At 50.6% G+C, this 21,899-nt stretch overlaps 1 protein-coding gene across 3 annotated transcripts in view; it reads right to left on the bottom strand.

The window, feature by feature from the left end:
• Positions 1-630: 630 nt before the first annotated feature.
• The window catches only part of CAPN9 (calpain 9), a 41,156-nt gene continuing 19,887 nt past the window's right edge, over positions 631-21,899 (bottom strand). The window contains exons 7-20 of one of the 3 annotated variants that reach the window (XM_027586950.2): positions 21,517-21,602; positions 19,491-19,568; positions 18,007-18,167; positions 16,866-17,023; positions 16,484-16,692; positions 13,645-13,681; positions 12,518-12,598; positions 10,460-10,517; positions 8,723-8,787; positions 8,307-8,375; positions 7,952-8,030; positions 6,093-6,209; positions 3,387-3,451; positions 631-2,293 (exon numbers count right to left, since the gene is read on the bottom strand). In XM_027586950.2, the coding sequence (XP_027442751.1) occupies positions 2,267-2,293; positions 3,387-3,451; positions 6,093-6,209; positions 7,952-8,030; positions 8,307-8,375; positions 8,723-8,787; positions 10,460-10,517; positions 12,518-12,598; positions 13,645-13,681; positions 16,484-16,692; positions 16,866-17,023; positions 18,007-18,167; positions 19,491-19,568; positions 21,517-21,602 (1,290 nt within the window). In that variant the 3' untranslated portion in view covers positions 631-2,266. Of the gene's footprint in view, positions 2,294-3,386; positions 3,452-6,092; positions 6,210-7,951; positions 8,031-8,239; positions 8,376-8,722; positions 8,788-10,459; positions 10,518-12,517; positions 12,599-13,644; positions 13,682-16,483; positions 16,693-16,865; positions 17,024-18,006; positions 18,168-19,490; positions 19,569-21,516; positions 21,603-21,899 lie in introns of those variants that run through there. The other 2 variants (XR_003518578.1, XM_027586961.2) reach the window with 2 other exon arrangements.

Below are 21,899 nucleotides of genomic sequence, written 5' to 3' on the forward strand. Positions count from 1 at the left end.
ATGTAATGACCCTCCTTGTCTTTAATAATATTTTTTATCTGGAAGTTAAATTTGTTTGATAGTAATATAGCCACTCTGGCTCACTTATTGCTACCATTGGCATGGTATACCCTTTTTATCATTTTATTTCCAACCTATTTTTGTCTTTTTGTGCGAAGTGTGTCTCATGTAGACGGTAGCCATTGAATCTTGTTTTTTAAATCCATTCTGATAATCACTGCCTTTTGATTATGGTGTTTATCCATTTACACTTAATATAATTATTGATGTGGTTGGATTTAGGTCTGCCATTTCGTTTTCTGTGTCTCATTTTGAAAATGTGTTCCCCCTTTACTGCTTTTGTGCTAACAATTCTTTCTAGGTATACCATTTGAATTCCTCTGTTGCTTTACTGCATTTTTATTATTTTCTTAGAGGTTGCTTTACAGATTACAATATGCAAATTAACTTATACCATCTACTTCAGGTTAATACTTGCTTAATTTCAGTAAAATATAGCAATATTGCTTCAATATATCTCAATTTCTTTCCTTTCCTTTGTGCTATTATTATTATATATCTCTACATATGTTACAAACCAAAGAATAGAGTGTTATAATTATTGCTTTATATAACCTTATGTCTTTTAACAAAATTAGAAGAAAAGAGAAAAAAACATTTAAAGACTTTTATATTAACCCACAGATACCATTTGTAGTGCTGTTCATTTCTTGTAAATTCAAGTTATTATCTGGTGAGGCCAAAAAATCAGGAGACAATTGCTACTGAAAAGGTAACTTGTTATATTCACCAATACCAAAAGGAGGGGGCATGCCATGTCATGCAGGGCCATACAGAGAGGCACCAGGGTTGATCAGGAAGCAGAGGGAAAAAGGGAAAATGTGGGCAAGAGTCTTTATTGTGGTTTCCATGGGAAGGAATGGGTGAGGCAGGGTCAGCAGTCTGAGCATTGGCTAGTTTGAATAATTTCAGCAGGCTCTAGGGCTTAGAAGTGTCCCCAGTTGTCTCAAACCTGGCCCTGTGGTGATCAGGGTAGGTGCATAGTGGCCTGGAGTGTCAAAGTCCCGTAGAGGAGGTGGTTGGGGTGTGGGCTCTGGGTTGGTTGGCTTGTATATGAAAGGCACACTTGCAGGCAAGCTGTTTGCTACTTCTGGGAATTGACTAGCCTTGGGAAGGGCAATCCCTCCAGGGTTAGCAAAGCCTCAAGATGTCAAATATCAAGTACAGAAACTAGAAAACATTGTTATTGCATCATGCTCCTATTGCTGGGTGAGATCAGGGAAGGGTTGGGAATTGAGACGAGATCATGTTGCCCTGGCATCTTTAGCCAGGAGACAGGAATCTGATGAAGTTTCACTTCTAACTAGATCTTCATCCCAACCATTGTCCCCACCCTTCTCTCTCTGCACGCCCCTCCATTCCACCTCACCTGCCACAAGTATATAAATAAGAAAATGAGACCTAACATTTACTGAGGCAATATCACGTTATTTCCCATTATTCCAATTTGGTGGGATTTTCCTATTCAGTGTCAGGGAACTAAAACAAGGCTTCTCCACTCTGTTCTTCCCCATCATGGTAGAAATGAATGCAATCCAGTCTGACCTGAATCCAGGCTACTGAGAAGAAAAGCACTGCACCTGGCTGTTCTGACCCAAAGCTTTAGACACAAGGGATGTCTGGCCTGGACAGAGACTATCTTAGTTACCACCTCTTGGAGGAGGAAATAGGGATTTTCATGTTGTTCCACTCTTACAAGTAAGCACCCGGAATTCCCCCAAGGTTTGTCCCGCGATAAGGAAACACACCTAGGATGAAGACAATACTTAATTATGACATCACAACTTTCTGTTCTCATCTCAGGCCCCAACACATTTATAAAAACATTGTCCTGTATAGGATGTTCGAGTGTAATGATTGACACTCCACTGAAGCCAGGGCTCTGTGCACTGAGTTACACTTTGGATAATTAGTACTGGGAAGAGGTGGGGAAGGTGGGGGGAGAAATTGCTAACAATGCCTGAACCTGAGCGTAAGGCACAGGTGGTAACCTCAGCCTTTCTTAGGGCAGGGATTGTACAAAGAAGTAGCATAAAATCAGAGATCACAGCTGAATCCATTTCATTCTTCCAAGATCAGGATGGTGGGGCAGGGGGAGGAGAAGGTTGGATAATGCGAGGAGAGCTCCACACCAAGAAACGTTCTGAAGTTCACGGTCCAAAAGTCAAGACTCTGCCGGACAGACTGCATCTTTGCTGGGGAAGCCTCAGATGTTCATTGTCAAGTTTATGAACTGGGAACAAAAAGAGAGAGAAAGTGAAGAATTGGTTATCCCTCTACTCCCCTACCAGCCCTGGTTGGTTTGTGTCACAGCGGTTCCGCCATCCAATCGTCTTGCCTGCGAATATGGACTTCTGCTTCAACATGAAATATTTTTGAAAAAATGAATTCCCAGCACTTTCAGTTTTCCAGAGATCCTGAGATCTTTCTGAGTTAGTTCAAGTCAAGTGCAGATGGTGAGAGAGAGAGAGAGAGAGAGAGAGAGAGAGAGAGAGAGAAATGTACTTTCTCCCTGGCAAAGAAGAGAGGCTTCCCGAGGCACCTCAGGCAGGGCAGGCAGTATGAAGTGCCTCTTTGATGAGGGGTCCCTGACTGTGAGGACAGAGGTGGTCCATCGGGAAGAGGCTGCAGGCTCCGCATCTGGGGCTCTTTACAAGTGAACTGGTGGAGAAGTTGCATGCAGTTCCTTCTCTAGCCTGAGGGCCTCCTGCCCCTTCTCCCCTTGCTCCCTGCTTTCTTATCACAGCATGGTCACGGGGAAACACAATTATGTGGGATGGTTTCTTCTCTCTCCTCTGCCCCACTTCCTGGACACAGCGTATGCCAAGGTCAGGGTCAGGGAAGGCAGCTGGGTGAAGGAAGACGCACAGGCTCTTCTAGCAGAGTAACTGTAGGTGAGGTAAGGATCCAATTGTTACCTAGGTGGATGGGAGGGGGCTCTTGAACTTGGCTGCATACTGGACTCATGGGGGAATTTTAAAAATATCAATGCTTGGGCCCCACCCCGAGAGATTTGGACTTGATTGGTTTGGGTCATGGCCAGGCCATTGGGATTTTAAAATCTCCCCAGGTGATCCTACTGTGCAGCCAGAGTTGAGTAGTTAATCATTTTATGCCTCCGTTTCCACTTCTGCCAAATGGGGGTTCTGTTAATCCTTCGCTCACAGGACTATTGTAACGATTGCATTGGCTGCTAACTGACTAGTACCTAAAAAATGTTAGCAGTTTCATTGTTGTTATTACGCCCATGGCTGAGTGTGACCTTCACAGGCATTCAGCAAACATTTATAGAGCGGGTACTCTGCCTCGCCCTGGCTGCATCATACCTCGTTTATGTTGAGATGAATGAACTCCTCGTCCTTGTTCTTTGTGCTGAGAGCCTGGAACACCCCTAATAGGAGAGACATGAGAAAGGCATCATTGTGGGGACAGTTCCTTCAACAGGTTTCTTTCCTTCCTAGTGACCTTGGGGCCTGCAGGGCAGCCCGTGGAGGAGCTGCTCCATCTGGCGGTAAGCAAGGATCTTCTAGAATGGCAGGCCAGACTCAGGCCGACTCCACGGGGGTTTCTGTCACACGGTGGAGGCTCTTGAATTCCTGGGATGGCAGAGCTGGTGGCCTTAGCATCGGGTGGCACGCGCTGTCCTCTACAATATGCCAGTCAGCTGGCCAGCTGCTGGACCCCAAACATCTCCCCTATGCTAACTTTTTGGGGAGCTACAGGCCCCTCGTAATCCACGGGCCTTCTTCCCAGAGAAAAAGCTGATGTACATGAAGTTTTGCATGAGTCTTGAAAGCCGTTCAATCTCTACGAGTCCCTAAGGAGAAGGTGAGCACTGTAGGCACCCGCACACCCGGGAGGAGCAGGGGGAGGACGGAGAGCTGGCTGAGCTGGACGTCTCAGCTAACGCACTGAAAGCTACTTTACTCACTGGGCCTCGGCCTCCCCTTCTAATCGAAGTGGCCAGGCCAGTCAAGTCTGGCTTCCCCTAAGAGTCTCCCAGGAGCTTTAAAAATATAACAAAAAGGGGGAGGAGACTGTCATAGAACAAAAGAGACAGAACCCAACAGCCAAGTGCAGTGAGTAGATCCCGAGACAAGCAAGCAAACGTGGAAAGAGGACCTGGCCACGTTCAGCACGGGCCAGGTCTTAGATGATGTTGAGGGCTCACTGAGAAGTGTGTTGGGGGTGCAGATGGCATGAGCACTGTGCTGAAAACAAGCCCACCTGTTAGAGATATTTACAGAGGGAAGGACTGAGTTTCTGAGCTCTGTTATCAGATACTTCGAAAAAAGTATATGTTAGAAGAACATACGAAAGATTAGCAGGATGATCATTGTTGAGGCTGGTGTAAGGCGCTGGAACCGTCTGGGGGATTTTTATAAATAGCGACGGTGCGTGCCACCCCCTTGATTCTAATTAATTGGCCTCCTGTGCAGCATGGTTATCACAAAACATTTTTTCCTTTGAATCCCCTTCCCCTGTTTTGCCCACCCCCCCAACCCCAGGTCATCGAAATTTTTTAAAGCTACCGGAGGGATTGTAATGTGTGGTAAAGTTTAGGAACCCGGGTGTGGGGCCCGTGGGGACTGATCATTATTCCTTCTACTTAAGTGTATGATTAAAAATTTTGAGAATAAAAAGTTTGAATAATTCTGGGGTAAAGCCCTAGCCTTGGTATTTTAAAAAGTTCTCCAGGTGGTGGATCTAAGGAGAGGATCCTGGAGTAGGGTGGTGTTAAGCCCAAAGTGCCTTCTCCTTAATATTCCTCGATTTTGTAAGAACAAGCTGAGAACCCCCTACTGGGAAGGATCGGGCTAAGGGGATTTAGAAAGGACCAGGGCAGCTGAGAGAAGAGAAGCTACTACATCTCATTCTTTTTAGGTCCTTTTTGACCACTGTGTAATTCTGGTAAGTGACTACCTTTCACGGGGGCCTTTCTAAAACGCACCTCTTACCAGCTAGTGGTAACCACCTAGAGAAAGCCCAGCCTCCCGGCTTGGCGTGCAAGGCCCTTCAGCACCTGCTTGCCTCTCTCAAGTCATCACGATCAGCCCACCCATGAGCCTTACTTGTCCACTGAGGGCGGTTTTCCCGGGGATTACAGCCTGGGGACAGGTAATCACATGTGTTCTAAGTGTCACAAAAGAAGCAAAGGGACCTCTGGCACAGTAGACCCGAGGATCACAGACCCTGCCTTGGTTTGGCGAGTCCTTGAGGTCACCTAGCAAACATCCTTTAGAAAATGCCAAGCAGGACAGGTCCATACTTCATGGGGCCCAGCGCAGCATGGAAATGTGGGAGCCTTTGTTAAAAAATGATGAGGATTCAAGATGGTGACACTGAAGCATGAAACCAAGCATGGGCATCCTCAGGGGTGCGGGGCGCTGGGCACCGACACATTTCTCTCCCCCACCCCCAATCATGGTGGCCACCCTGGCGCTGGGTTCCAGGGCCCTGGATGCGCTTCGTTCAGCTTCAACTTGGTGGCAGTGTGACCACAAACTGCGTGCTCTAAGGATCCCTACACATAATTTGTCTCTCTCTTCTTGGGGTAACACATCTTGTTTGGGAAAACCAGGTCAGTGTCTAGGGCTTACAAAACACAAAGGTAGGGTGGAGGGAGCGGGGCAGAGGGGAAAGGAGAAGACAAGGGAGAGAGACTCTTCTGAGTCTATGGGCTATGATGCATTTGACCCTGGATCAGAACTTCCCTCAAATAGGAGGCGGGACCCCCCCCCAACCCTGTCCTGCAGGGACACTGCAGGTGTACACACGGAGGATGACTCTTAGCCAGAGGAGTGGCCCTAACCCAGAGGCCACGGATGAGAAGATTCTTCAGGACGGCCCGGCAGAGAAGACTCCCACACCCCCACCCTCAGCTAACCAGGCACACGGCACAGAGGTCACACGACAGAGCCTCTCGTCACCAGGATTTATGGCTGGCTGGCTGTCACCTGCTCCTGGAAGGCAACTGAGGGGACGGAGATCCCCCTCGGGGCCCAGGGGGCGCAACCCCACCAGCCACTCACGGCTCGCGTTCTCCAGCCGGACGAGGCAGTTGAGGAAGTCATCGAAGCCGAGCTGGAGCCCCTCGTCCGCGTACCTGAGGACGATCAGCTGCAGGAGGTGATGGCTCAGCTGGAAGCCTGTGGGGCCGGGCAGGAGATACAGAGCTGGTCTTGGCTGGGCCCCGTGGGGCGCACCTTTGGGGCACACCCAGGCAGTGCACAGCCGGTCAGCAGGTGGGCTCCCCGTCCTCAGCGTGGAGGCAGCGTGACAGTGTGCGTCTCCTTCAGGAGGGATGCTGGTGGACCCATGAGGCCATGCTCTTGGTTTTGACATTCACCTACCCGTTGTATCTTGCTGACTTTTCAGGAAGCCTCGCTTGCGGGAACTTAAGCCGGATGGTGTCTGAGCCCTACTCCCACCCCCCTCCCCCACCTCCCTTTCTGGAGAGCACTTTAACCCAAAGGCGTTGAGGGCTCTGGAAATCGTGTTTCTAGAATGGATGCTGCTGCCCCAGGTGAGTGACCCCCCCGGGGCAGGGGCTCATTCACCCACCCAGGCTGAGCCAGGGGCGGTCTGCTTTGCTTCTCTGGGGTTCCTGTCCTTATTGGTTAGATGAGGGCTTTAGACAGGTAAAGTCACTTTAGAGCCAACATTCAATGCTTCAATGTCTAACCTACATCCCAGGGATCGCCCCCCTTGACTTCAGTCTACATGTTCACTCCCCAGGGGACGTTCAATGTACTGCTTAGACGTCTACCCAGGTCTTCCCCGCTCCTCAGTCCTAATCCCAGACAGAGGAGGGGGCCAGTCAGACGCTGGGAGGGGTCTCTGGAGCCAGCCAGTGGTGTCGGGTCTTGGTGATACCCCAGATCCTAGCATCTGCTCTCCATGGGGCGAGGAGGGGAGAGCGGGGCACCCTCCTGCCCCCCACGCCTGCCCCCCTGCTCCATCCTCCTCCCCTAGAAACAGGGTCACCAGCCCCTAAGAAAATCAGGCCCTCCTCCTCTGTGGTATTTTCCACTTTATAACTAACCTTGGTTTTTTCCCTCCCTTACGTAGGACCCAAGATGGTCCCGATTTTGGACGTGCTGTCTCTATCAGACCATGAAGCTGACGATGTTTCCAGATGTTTGGCTTACCTGGGAGGGAACCTGATTCTAAGCTCTGGCAGGGCCCAGGGGGCACGTCTGTGAAGGACGCTTTGTGAGAAACACCACGCAACTTGGCAGGGGCTGGGGGCTGCAGTGGCCGCAGACCCATGGCGGCGAGCCCAGGACGGCAGAGCCCCAGAGACTCAGGCTGCCCTGGTGGTGACTGCCAGAGGGCGAGGGACACCACCTGGCTCCCATCCTTTGTGTACAGAGCTGATAGAAATCGTGACTACCATCCGGTTTGGGTTCCGTCTGCTGGGGACAAAGCTGGGAACAAAGCCAGGAACAGGGCTGCAGGTGGCAGAGGAGCTCCGTTCCCTGACCCTGAATCATGGGATCTGCCCTGCCTCGTCCATGGTCATCACCCTCCGAAAGCAGCAATTAGAGGTTTGGAGGCACGGCGGCTTGCCACCAAAGGGTCACATGTACCTCTGCTCGGCCAGAAAACTTGGCCAGAGGTGGCAGAGGGGGTCAGGCTAAGTTCACCCTTAGTGGATCCATTTTACAGATTCCTGCCAATATCTGCACAGTGGTTTAAAACATGGGCCCTGGTGTGGGCGAGCGAGTCTTGAGCCTGAGGCCTGGCTCTGGCGCTCACAGGGCTGTGCCCTCAGGAAGCATGAACTCGGGTCAAAGACCGGCCACCTCGTAGGGCACGAGAAGCAAGGGGCCGTCCACAGTCCCTGGCCACGCGCAGCCCACATCTGACCTCCCAGGCTTTGCTTCACCTGCAGCTTTCAGGGCGCTCCGCAGCTCGTAGGAGGACATGGTGCCCGACTTGTCAGTGTCGAACTGAAGGAAAAGGTTCTATGGGGAGGACAGAGGCATTGAGAACCAGAGGGAGGGTACCCGAAGGCGCCACCCTTGACAGTAACAGCCTGGACAGGAGGAGAGGCTCCTCCACCTTTTGCTTTCCTTTCCCTTCTGGGGGCAAGCCCTGGGGTACTTCTGTAAGCAGGAGAAGGGAACTGGGGTGTTGCATCACGATTCCTTCCCTCCGGCCCTTTCCCTTGGCCGCTGAAGACCCCCTCCTGCTCCAGGCTGGCGCAATCCCCAGACGCCATGCCCGGCGGGGTCACGTACTGTCCACTTCTTCAGCTTGTCCCAGAACACTGTGAACTCCCCGAACTCTAGCTTCCCGTTGCCACTGGTCTGTGCCGAGCGCGTTAAGGAAGGAAGGAAGGAAGACGAGCAGAGTTTCAACCCAAGGTGCCTCGCGGGACTTCAGGGATGGAGGGGCAACCGGCTGGCCTGGGGGACAGGTGGCACAGAGTCAGGGCTTCTAGGGGGGTGGCTTAATTAAAGTCCCTTCCAAAGCATCCCCCCCCACCCCACTGGACAGTCTGTGCCTCTTGATTCTGTTCCAGTTCTAGGGGCTGCCCGGTCTTTGGATGTTCTCCGAGAAGAAGACTATCCTACCGGGTAAAGGTGCCACATTCTAGGAGGGTCTGCACGACAGGAAAACACAGTCCTTTCTGCCCACAGATTTGGAAGGATACATCCATTAGAGAAATGATGTTTTTACAGGAAATCAGGCTTAGCTTCTTGAACTGGAGGTCCTTTTCTGAAATCACACGTGAAAGCAGAATTCATTGGACGTGGGATAAGATAAGCCTATTCCCAGCTGCTGGGAGTCCAAGAGCGTGGTCAGATCCCGGGCTGGTGAGGGGGAGACGTGCTCACTCTCAGGCTGCTGGTGAGAGCAGAAACTGACATGGCCTTTGGGGAGGCAACACTGCACAATATAAACATCGGGAAGATCTTTCCATTCACTTACCCTAGTTTTAAGGATCCCAAGCAAAGAATTACAAGTTAACATCTTTATCATCTGGTTATGTATAATGGCAAAAATTTAGAAATGACATAGATGACCAACGGAAGGGGAGGAGCAGAAAAGTTTAGGTGCGAAGGATGGATTGTTACATGGTCCTTAAGAACCATGTTTTTGAAGCACATTTAATGACCTGGGGAAATGCTCATAAAAAGTCAGTTTAAAAGGCAGGATTTGAAATTATTGAAGAACTTTGAACACTCGTACACTGCTCGTAGAAGAGTCACTTTGGAAAACAGTCGGAAGATTCCTTAAAACAGGAAGTACAGAGTTACCATGTCAGGCAGCAATTGTCCGAGGTATATACCCAAGAGAAATGTCCACACAGATGACTCGTTCATGAATGTTCACAGCAGCATTATTCATAACGGCCAGAGAGTGGCAACAACCCTCATGGCCATCCGCGAGGAATGGAGAAACAAAACCTGGTATACTCCTACAATGAAATATTATCCAGCCATAAAAAGAATTGAAGAGTCCTGGCAAACACTACAATGTGGATAAATCTTGAAGATGTTATGCTAAGTAAAAGAAGTCACTTAGGATCACCTATTACAAGATTCCTTTTATTTTTATTATTTTTTTAATTAAAAAAACAATTATTTATTTGAGAGCGAGAACGAGAGAGAGAGAGTGAGAGAGGGAACACAAGCAGGGGGAGTGGGAGAGGGAGAAGCAGGCTCCCCGTGAACAAGGAGCCCGATGCGGGGCTCGATCCCAGGACCCCGGAATCATGACCTGAGTCGAAGGCAGGTGCTTCACCGACCGAGCCACCTAGGCGCCCCACATAATTCTTTTTATATGAAAAGTCCAGAATCGCGAAGTCTATAGAGACAGGAAGTAGATCAGTTGTTTCAGGGCCTGGGGGAGGTGGGCAGTGACTGCTACTGGGTATAGTTTTTGAGTGATGGAATGTTCCAAAATTGGTTGTGGTGCTGGTTGCACAATGTTACAAACACACTAAAAAGCATGGTGGGTGAATTGTATAGTATGTGAATTATGTCTCAAAGCTGTTACACTAACAAAATTGTATCTATAATTTAATGACAATTGTGTGTGTGTACATATATACACACACTGAGAGACACACGGATGACACATGATACACACACACATATCTTAACAGCAGTTATCTATGGGTGCTTAGATTATTGGTGGCTTTTGTCTTTGTCTTTAGGCTTTTTTGCATTTTTATGGCATTTTCTCCCACAACGGGCATCGTTTTTGTAATCAGGAAATAAGCAATGAAGGCTATTTTGAAAGTCTACCTAAAGGCAGCCCTGGAGAGCAGGGAGCCCGGGGGGAGCTGGAGGAGAGCCAGGCAGCATAAGGTCACAGGTGACACGTCCGCTCCAGAGGAGCCCTGGGGTCCCCGATGGGTGGGGGGGGGGGGGTGAGCACTTACTCTTTTGCAGCACAGCATTTAAAACATATTCCAGTTCCTCTGCTGTCACCTCCATGTCCTGTTGAAGGATAGACAATTGCTTTTTATGGCCCTTAGCGCCTTCTTTGTTAGTTGCTTCTAGTTCTGAGCTTGATCTGGCTCAAGCGACAAGCCTGGCCCTCAAGGACCCTGCTGCGGGCCCGTGTACCCAATTCCCATGACTGCAGCCTGCTTAACTTCTCAGAGACTTGCATGCCCAGCCCAGAAAGGATGGGAAAACTGGTCCAGGGGAGGCAAGCATCCCTACCCTCTGAGCTAAAGCTCCCCACATGGCGCTTCTGTTGGGGGACCTTCGTGTCTGGGTCTCCAAGCCCCGGCACAGCAGAACCGCCTGGGGAGTATTAAAAATGCCCACCCTGGGGGCTCACTCCATGCTGGGAGCTCACTCTAGGGACCATTTCAATCAGAAGACTGGGAGGATGTCCCATGGATTATTTTCAAAACCTATAGGGTGATTTCAGAACCACTGATCTCGGGCCGTCCACTAAGTCTGCGAGATCTCAGCATCCAAGGCCCTTAGAAGCTTGTCAGAAATGTAGAGTTTCAGGCCCTGCCCCAGACCTCCTGGGGAGGAAATTGGCATTTTCTCAGGATGCTCCAGCAAGGGTTTTGTGCATGACAGTTTGAGTAGCACGCACTCAGGGCTCCTTTGGTCCAGGGTTTTGAGCTAGTGGTGTGAAACAGTCACCTAGGAAGTTATTTCCATATGCGCCTGCCCAGGTTCCACCCCTGGAGCTTCTGAGGCCTGGGGAACGGGGGTTGGGGTGCTCAGCCCTAGAGGAGAATCGCTGATGCAGCCCAAGCCCCCCCTGGGACAGAGCAGGCCAGAGAGGTGGAGCCACACGTCTGAACCATCAGGCCAGTCCAAAGAAGAGCGGGACTGGAACCAGTGAGCTGATTCTACAGGTGCTTTTTGGTCATTAGTAAAGTTGGAAAGAATCTCCTGCAACATTCCCTCACTTCCCTTCCAAACCTGGGTCTCCATTTCTGGCAACTTCTGTCCCTCCTCAGCCGTGAGGAGGAGTTCACCCAGGCCCATCTTCCAGCCAGCATCCAGAGCTGGACGTTTGGCGTTCCTGTGCCACCCGGCCCTGCTCCGTCCTGCCCGGGTCTGCCGGCCGCCTTGGGAAGAGCAGATGGCCACCTTGCCTGCTGTGGCTTACACAGAGTAAGTCACACGAGTCCCCATTTTTCTCCACCCAGACTGCAGTCCCCAAGTCTCCCTGCCCTGCTCTTTCTTACACTGCCTGAAATCCCAACATCAACACCCCCACCCCACCCCCCGCCCCGGCCCCGCTGCAGGTGTCACACCTCTTTTATGATTCAGGCTCCCTCCCAAGGGAAGGAACCAAATGTAGTCATCAGCACCCACCATGAAACGGTCAATCAGGTTAATTTTATTTATGGCTACGAGGGAACACAGGTGGGGCAGTTTCTAGCAGAATGGAGCCTGGGGCGAGAGATACCCAGGGCCCCCAACAAACAAGCTGACAACCGAGGGGGCAAGAATGGGGTAGGGGTCAGAGAGCAGGAGGCGAGAGACAGATCCTCTCCTTCCCCAGTGGCTGGCCCTGGCCCGAACTGCCAAACCTAGCCATGCCGCTGATGTTACTGGACAAAAATCATGTTTGCAATTTCATGGTGACGTCCCCGAACAATACCACCTTCCACCAGAGCAGAGAGAACATTCTAAAGGCAGCGGTTTGTGGACAGAGTGCAATGAGCCACCTCTTCAAGGCTTCCTCTAGCCTTCCACAGAAAGCCCCTGGGCCAGGCTGAGCTCCTTTGGGGGCCCTTGTCCCACCAACGGTGGCAACCCGGCGTGAGGGGTGCGCTGGGGGAGGCGGTCTTTGGAGCCTCCCAAATGACCAGGCTTGGCCTCCCCTTGGCTCTAGCTCCACCAGGCCTCTGGGAAGTGCTGCTGAAAAACAGCTTCCTGCATCCCTGGGCTGTGGAGGAAACCAGGCCCCTCAGCACTGCAGGGGGTCAAGGCCAAGGGCAGGCTGCAGTCAGCCCTACCTCACCCGCAACTTGTTCAAACAGGGCCCGGAACTGCAGTTCCTCCTCTGTCTCCTGGCCAGTTGGAGTCGGCTTCGGAGGCTAAAAAGAAACCAGAGGAACTTACATGGGATTCACAGAAAAGACACTTGGCGTTTACGATTATCCCAAAGAAATAGCAAGAAAAGGAGGCGCGCACGGGAGACCTTGTGGTCGTGCGGGGGAGGCTGGGACCTCATTGCGGTGAGGAGGGGCCAGAAGTGGCCACTGCCTGGAGCATTAAGAATGGCAGTCGGATTCCTTGTGAAGGCTCTTCAGTGGGAGAATCTGGAAGGACTAATCGGGGGAACATTTGCAGATAGGAGCCCTAGGGAGGCTGGAGTCCTGACCGAGCTGGGGTCCCAGCCAGGGTGGCCACGGCTCCCTGCACCTCCTCTATTGGACTCCTCACCACTCTCAGCTGTAATTACTTGCCGAACCATCTGTCTTGACAGGTGGTGAGATCTTTGAAGGCCGGAGTCTGTCTCTAGCAGGCAGCCCTGGGCCTAGCGCATGGAACGAGCTCAGTAAATGCTTTGGGTGTTTTAGTTTTGTGCAGATCAGTGCTGACTTTGGAAGCGTCACACTGTCCCAGGTACACCTCAGCACCTCTTCAAAGTCTTACAGCCCTTGGACAAGTATAAAACCCACCCCCACTCCCTCCTACCAACACACATATGGTAGGGAGGAAGTCCACTGTCAGGGAACCTACTAGCCACTCTCATTTTCTTCTTGATTATTTTTCTTAATCTGAATGCATTTTAAAGACATCCCACCCCCTTCAGAAGCAGCACCCAACTCTCGGAACAGAGCGAGTTGGACAAAATCATGTTTGCAATTTCATGGTGAAGAAACATCGCACAGAGAAACATTGCTCCAAACAGAGCTTTCTTCAGCGCATCTACCTCGTTCCCATGCCTGGTCCTGGTGGGACATGAGAGCCTTAGATGGTAGAAGGTGTGTCCCCCACGAGGATGGAATCAAGGTACTCACTGGATCGCAGATAAACCATTCCCTGAACTTCAAAGCTCTGAATGACACTGTGATCGAAAGGAACTTTCGGGACAGTCACTGAACCCCACCCTCCAGAGTACCCTGGGAAGGCTCACCTCCGGAAGGTCAATGTCCACGTCCCCGTCCATGTCCCTGGGGGGCAGAAAACATGCTGGCTCACTTGTGGATTAACTTCCTCTCTAGGATCTGCAACACTCAAGGGCCCAGAGGTAGGGGAAGTTTCTGGCCCATTGAAGCCCTTCTTTTTCCATGAGGTTTACCTTTCACAAGGCCCGCAGACCCCCTGCACTGACCTCCCTCTCTTCCCACCCTATTACTCAGATCCTGCTGGGCATGAAAATAAGAGGGAGGCAATTGAGCCATTGGCCAAGGAAAACTTGTAAGTTCTAAACTTCTAAGTAAAAGAAACTGAGCCAGCTGCCACCCCTGTTTCCTGGATGCCCCATAACAAGGGATATTTATGAAGTGTTATGTAGGCTAGCAGAGCCCCAGAGGACCCACAAGTGAAGCAGATTCATTAAATATGCCCCATGAGCTCTACATCCCCAGAGGAGATTCAGTTCCTTGGACAGCGTCATTCAGTCTACTGAGGGTGAATTATTTCTGGGGGAATTGGAAAAGATTATAGAGCAAGTTGAGTCAGAACTTAAAATTCCCTCCAAAAGCTCCATCCTTTACCCCTGGCCCCTCCCCGAGAAAGTGAATCCCTGCTCCCACTGTGGGTGTTGGGGATAGGCTGTGTGTGTGTGCTTATGTCTGGGGAAAAGAGGAAAAACAATGGAGATGTTTATTTTCCCGTTCACATATTTAGGGGAACCTATAGTGTTTGGGAAGCCGTAATATTGAGAAGAGGAGCAGGCTTAGCTTTTGGTGATGCTAAAACATTTGGAAGAATCTAATCTTGCAGAGTAAACATGAAGCACTCCCCAAGAAAAACTGCTAAAATGTCAAAGGGGATACCAAGAAGCAAACATTAAGATGGAACTAGGCTAGTTCCCCCCTTCTTCCTTATCCCCTGGGCACGCACAACAGAACGCTTTTCAGAGGTTGTTTAGGATCCTCTCATGAGGACGAAGCCAATGGAAATAGAGCTTCATGCGGTTCTTCAATCACTGAGCTACCAAGCCGGTGCTTATGTTCCGGATCACAGCAGATTAAAGGACCTCATTTGGGAGCAAGCGTGAGTATGGGCTTAGCTTTGCCGTGTCGAACCATCTACGAATGCCCAGGACTCAGACCGTGCCCCACTGCTGGGTCAGGGAACACAGGTGTGGGGCAGGTACAGCCTGGCTTCCCCTCTCTTGTTCTTATTGCCCACAACAGTCTGCACGCCTCTCGTGTGGGTGTTTTTGTGTGAACAGATCCTGGGAAATTCATCCTCAGCTTGTACCAGTATCTGGGAGAAGACTGGAGAGCAACTCTCCAACAGAATTTTCAAAAATTAAAGAAAGATCTTTAATTGCTTCTATTTAGCTGAGGAGAAGGAACCATACCTTTTGCAATCAGCTTGGGAAACCCAACCAGACTGGACAGCTGGGGGTATTCTCAGTGCCTGCCACCAATCCAATCTTATCCCTCTAAACAAAAGATAAAACCAGAGGCCACTAACTCAGAGCTGGCTCCATCTTGTTATCTAAGGCCGGTCCCTAGTTGGGGACTGATCTAGCTCAAATGCAGAATTAGCCAATTTGGCCATTTTCTGCGATATCTAGAATATCTCTACTGGGAAAAGAAGTGGATGCTAGTATCTTGTACCATTTTTTTCCCTCTGCCATAGAGCAACCAATGGCAAAAGGGTAGTAATGGGAAACTTTTCATAGAAGTATCTAACACAAAATAATTTTGCTAAGACACTGCAAAGGGGGAGGTGGCAGAATGTCGGGTATATAAAATAGAAGGCAGACTTGTGTAGTGTAAGCACTTGACAGTTAGCTTTTTTGATTGTAGTGTAAGTGCCTGGCATTAAGTTTTTGACCGTTGAGGCATCCATTTCAAAGACGTTCATCTCAAACACACTGCCAGCTACACAGCTAGATACAAAGCCCAGCCACCCTACCCATGAGGTTCCCTCTTTTTTTAGAAAGCTCTGGTAGGCCATTTGGCCCACTGCTTCCTTTTCCTTCAAGCACTAATTCCTGCTTTTATGTTTGAAGTTCACCAATAAGGAGCGCCTGCGAAACCCTAGGGCCCTACCCTTGACCCCAATAAAGGCAGAACCCCAGGCCTGTGTGCTCTCTCTCTCTCTCTCTCTCTACTCAGGACATCACTCTGTGGCCCCAGGTGTGCCATGTATGCTCCAGAACCTGTAAGTAATAAACCTTGTCTTTTCAAAGTTCCTTGGGTTGTTGCCAAGATACATCTTGCAATCATAAAAAGATCCACAAGGGTCAGTTTGGCCTCAACATTGGCTCCGGTTGGGGAAACGTCTTTGGGGGTTCAGCACAGGAAGTACAGGCCCAGGTGAGTGCTCTCGGGCGTTCCTAGCTGATGGCATCACTACCCATTGGCTGGGATCACCCCAAACAATTTGGCGACATTTATTTAAACTGAAGCTGAAAGAACGGGTCTTTTAGGAAACTTGTAATAGTCATCCCCTTCACTGTATTCAAAAATGAGTCTAGCACTTCTAAATGTGGGTCCCACTCCAGAGGTTTCTTGAGAATAGGGTTTGGAAAATGAAGGGCTCCACCCGAGAGGGTCTGGTGAGCATGATTCTGGGAGTGGTTGGAGAGAGCAACTTTTCAGTTCGAGGGAAGGAAGGAGCAGAATCAAAATGGAATCATATCCTGCTTTGCAAATGGGTTAAGAAACCCTCCTGGTTTTTCAAGTGGATCGTGGAGAAGGGAAGAAAGGGGTCATGGCTCCAACAATCTCCTGTGACTTCCCAGGGACTGAGCCACTAAATGAAGAGGAATTCTTGAGCCTGTTACTCACTGGGTGATGGCTTTCTTCTCTGAAAAGATCCTCAGGCAGAAATCAGCTTCCTGATGGGGCTCAAAAGTGCTGGGAATCAGGATGTATTCCCCAGGGGGCAGCTTGAAGCGGTCGGAGACTTCTCTCAGGTTGATGAACGTTTTGCTTCTGGCCTGGGAAGCGTTGTACCTGAAGAAGTCTTTGTTCAGGTGTTCGTCTTTGCCGGGGCTCTGCGATGGGAGCATAACGGGGTTGGTTCTGTAAGGAGAGCAGTTGGTCTTGGGTATTTGGACACAGTTGGGGGACTGACTGGCCATTGAGTCTCGGGCATGTGGCCAAGGAGGAGCTAAGAGTCCAGCACCTTAGGTGGCGGGCTCTGAAGAGCGGCTTAGTTCCTACCCACCTGGTAAATGGCGTAGCCAATGGTCAGCATGTCGGCTCCAAACCTCTTGAGTTTCCTTCGATCTTTCTGCATTAGGGCTACGAGGAAAGTGCAGTCGTCCTGCCCCTCATCTTTCTCAGTCAGGGACAATTTTATTTGTGGATTGGTCCAGAAGGTATCTGCCCTTTGAAAGAGGTGAATTCTTTAATCTTCCTTAAAAAAACCACAAAGAATGTGCACACACACACACACACACACACACACACACACACACACACACACACTCCATCCACCCCCACCACATCCTCCCAAACCTGAGAAAGTCATTCATTTCTTCTCTCCCGGTTCTGATGACCCTTGTGCTCTACTTCCCATAACCCTGGTGAGAAGGCCAAGTGCTCCCCTTTCAACCCCACCTTCTCTTGAGCCATTTCCCATACATTCTTCTGGGTCTACGATTTGCTCCATCTTATTTTTCCCTTGTGATACTTCAAAGGAGAGTGCTGTGCCCCTCTGGTTGTGCAAGGTGAACAGAAGCCACCCCGCTTCCAGTTCCAAGGGCGAACGCTGATTGGTTCATCCTAGTGCATCTTGCTGTGGACAGTTGGAACAAAGCCAATCAGCCCGAAGCATTCACCAGCCAATATGGGTACAAGGAATGCCCAGTTAGAGTGAAGCTGGGGACTTTCGTTGGATGACCCTGTGCATAAGTGAGGGCTCAGGAAGTCCTGGGTGGTGCTGGCAGCCCTCCTGCCCTCCTTTCTATAAAGAAACCCAGACTGAGGAAGAAGTCAACAGAGGAAAGAGGACAGAGCAGAGATTTCCAGACCAGTGGGTTGAGGGAACTATGCCTGAAGCCCACCCTACTTCTCTGTACTTTTCAGCCATGCAAGGAAAAAATTCTTTGAATTGCTAAACTAGCATGACTTGTGCTTTCTATTACTTGTCATGGGAGATAACCTAAGTGACCAAACAAGAGTTTCCCCGAGCAATTCTTATCTGACTTCCTGCTACATCTCTGCAGCCCTCACCAGCCATCCCAGAAATCCTACTAACTCCACACTCAGGCCTTCTCTAGGGTCCTGGTGCTGACCCGCTGACGTCCCCCAGACTTCACTGGACACTTGGCAACGACAGAGAGAGTGACAAGCAGATTACCAACCCAGGAAATTGCGGCAGCCCCCGGCCGTGGAGCCCCGCACCCAGCTTCCTTGATGGACCGTCACCTCCCACTTGTGGAGAGCATCCTCCTCCAGGGCGTCAGGAGTGAGGTTGCAGATTTCCACTTTGTCGAAGTGGGCCTTGAAGTCCCTAAATGCCATCCTGCAACAAGGTGGAGAGACACCATTCTCCATGGGAAGTGATGGTGATGTCATGATCCATTCGTTCGCTTAATCATCTAACCAACCGGTAGTGAGGGCCCGCACCTGTCCTCAAGGACAGGGAGAACTCACGTGTGGGCAGACAGAAAATACACAAGCAAAGCTAAGGAAAACCCAGGTTCAGGGACTGCAGCCCACCCCTGGCATCTAGAGTGGGATGTAAGCAGTGATGTGCGGGTCAAGGCTCTTAGGAAGTGGGGGTGTCTCCTCCAATCTTTCCTGTCTTTCTTCTGCTGCTGGCTTCCTGCAGATGGCTGGTGGAACCACAGAGAGGAAGGGGCTTGGGTCCCTGAATCACTGCATGGGGAGAGCCACCCACAGAATAGGGATGTCCTGCTGGACTGTTACAATGAGTGAGAAATAAACTTTACTGCATTTGAGTCTTTATACGTGTTGAGTCTACTTCTTACAGCAGCTGGTGTGACCCTAAGTCGTTGGTGCCTTGAAGTATGGAGCCACTGTGACAGAATTCTAAACTATGTGATATCAGCTTAGCACTTGGGCAGGTTTCATGGAAATATTAGAGCTGGGAAATAGATATCCACATTACAAATGGCAATATACTTGTTAAAACTGTCAAAATATGGAAGACAGAGGCTGTGTTCAAGGGGAACAGCCACCTGTGTGCTGGCTTTTGCCTGCTGTGTTTAATAAGGCCTATAAGAAAAAAAGTGAGCTCAGACAAGAATCGACTGGTTTGCTCATCAGGGAAGAAAGCTGGACATCAGAAATGTGTGGTCTTGCAGGGTTGGAAGAGCCAACTGTTTTCTGGACCCCACAGGAAGAAACAAGATCAAAAGAAGCTTCTAGAAACAAAGGCCCATTAAAAACTCCCAGTTAAGCAAAGAGATTCCACCCTGTAGAAAGTCGAGATTAGGAATGTTTCCTGCCCACTTAGGTCTATTTTTTTGGGTGCTGTCAAGGTCGCTGCCTTCAGGGGCCCTTGTCATCAAGTGGGACAAGGAAGTAGCCCCCAGGAGCAGCGGGGCTGCCTGTCTGTCTTCAAACACACCATGCGAACTTGGATGACGGGGAGTTCAGAGGAGGGATGCTGGTCTGGAGACCCAGGCTCAACCCCGTGTTCATACCAAGTTCTTTGCCAACCTGGGTGAACATAAGGGGCTTGAGACCAATGTATTTGATTTACCAAAGAAATTGAACAAGACAGACAGAAAGCAAGCAAGCAAGCCAAGGTCTCTAGGGCCCTGCCCTCATACCTGTTATGCAGTCAATACAGAAAGGAAAACAGAGACAAGCACTGTACCAGAATTCCCCGTCGTCGAGAGCCGTGTGACACAGGCGCTTTTGCTCGGCTGGGCCAACAGAACACCACTCGGAGGAACTAGGAGGAGTAAGCAAAGCCGGCTGGAACAAGACTGCCTTGTCGGGGTGTGAGCGTCCCTCCCGAGGTGTCTGGGTGGTGGCTATGTGGGGATTGATCCTGGTCAGTGCCTACTCCCTGGGCCCCGGGAACGCCCCAGGGGATCTAGAGGCTGGTTGCAAAGTAGCCGTCCAAGAGCAGCCAATGGTAAAAGGTCCTCGGGATCATTTGAAGTCCCTCTGTAGGGGCTTATCACAGGACCATCATAGGATGTTGAACGCTAGCAAGGTAGCAGAAACTTCCAACCGGAAGTCAGAAGGGGACTGACGTGTGCCCCGGAGCATCTCCCGATCTCTCCTCTTCATTGGTAAGTGACGTTTCGAAAAGTGATAATAGTATCTTCTGTTTGCTTGGGCTTGACATTTCACATACTAAACATTTTCTTTAGGTGAGCTCTCCAAGAAGCCTCCAAGTTCACCGTGTCTCTACACCTTCAAATGGTTCCACTGAGTAACCGCCACCGGGGTACCCAACTGGCATGGCCCCCTCATCCACACCCTGCAGAGCTCATCCCAGGAAGGACCCAGGAGAAGCCCCTCTCCAGGTCCTGCGTGCCAGGGTCAGAACAGCAGTACCCAGAGCCAGGACCTTCCGAGGGGCTCACACCCCAAAACGGGCCTGCCGGGCTAACGCGTTTTCAGTACTTCGCTCCTAACAGGTGGGGTCAGGAGCAGGGATCAGGATGGGGACCTGCCCTCTGTCACCCCAAGGCTGAGTGGGAGCAGGAGGAAAGCTCGCTTCCAGCCTTGACCCCAGGAAATGCACTTCCCTTATTTCTCCCTCTGCATGTTTCCCAGGAGAAGAAAAAAAATGGCCCTTTTATGCGCTGTGTTCTCTTAACGGAAGAACACTCTAATAGTCTATGTGTGATATGAAGCAGGCTCATTAATTTCAATTTCAATATTTCTGTTCTTTCCATTTCTGCCAGGAGAGGGAGGCCGATCTCTTCCCTCCTGTGATGTTGGTGTGAATCCATCTCTGCCAAAGACCCCGGGCTCTGAGAAGGTGAGAGCCAAAGTGGGGGGAAGGTGGTGAACAAGAACCATGATGGGTCCACAAGCCCCCGCACCCTCGGGCTGGAGTCAGGTTAACAGAGATGCAGACACGCTGATGGCTGGCGACATGGTGGCCTCATGGTCTGAGGACAAACACAGCTCAGGTTCGTCTACTCAGGCTCTAGACATGCTGGAGGTCTCCCCAGAGTCCCACGAGCTGTGAGCAGGCAGGGGTGGGACAGCAGGACCCCGAGATGGCAGAGTCCTGGCTGAGGGAGCAAGCGGCTCAGGGTGGGCCCTGCCCAAGCACATCTAAACGTTCCCAGATGCTAGCCACCTGGGCCGCTTCGCGAGGGATGAGGAGGGACACGTACCCGCAAGGGAGACCATTCTATATAATTGGGGGCCAAGAAATAACCCTGGTTGACTGCTCTGGAAGCAATGCATTTCCTGTTCTGCTTCCCCTCTCTACTGGGCCGCTGGGGCTCTAGCCAATGGCCAGTGACGAATCAGAGAGAACCCTGTAGTGACGTGCTTGGCAATATTTCGGGGACTCTCACACTTCAAATACTCATGGCCACCCCCACCCCCCCAACATGTGCGCTCACACACACACACACACACACACACCCTGCATATTGGAGCTACTCAGCACTGGAGATAAAGCCTCTCACAATATCATGGGGAGATCACATCTCCCCACGGGAGGGAATATATCCACTAACGTAAGTAACAGTAACTGGAAAGGTGAGAAAAAGCCGTTACAAGGGTGTTCAATTTTGACTGCATGGTGGGCCAGAGGGCTGAAGAGGGAGGAAGTTAAGGTCACCAGCAGCAGGAGGGAACTGTAGACACAGTGCGCCTCCCTCATATGCCTGCAGAAGCCCCAGGAAGGCAAGGAGGCGGGGACTGACCTGTCACTCCAGGACCCGTTCCACTCAGCCTGACCCCAAGGGTTCCGGACTCTGATGAGCTCCATTTTCTGGCCTCGGAAGTTTACCTGGAGGGGAAAAACATCAGGGCAATGTGGAATGATAAATTCATGCATGAGCTCCAGAGTACTTCCCCTCCAGCCACGGTTGGCTTTCCCAAAAGCCTCTTGACTATGACACGCAAAAGACATGTCAAAACTCATCAATTCTTAACTAGCCCTTGGAACTTTCTAATTCCTAGTGAGCACAGTGGCTGGCATCACCTACTGTGATTATTAATCACCCCAGAATGGATACGCCGCATCTGGGAAATAAAGTAGAATTATACATAACAAGAAATTAGTTCACGTGAATCTTCAAATGAA

The sequence above is a fragment of the Zalophus californianus genome, chromosome 15 (genome assembly GCF_009762305.2).
Source record: "Zalophus californianus isolate mZalCal1 chromosome 15, mZalCal1.pri.v2, whole genome shotgun sequence".
NCBI classification, from domain to species: Eukaryota; Metazoa; Chordata; class Mammalia; order Carnivora; family Otariidae; genus Zalophus; species Zalophus californianus.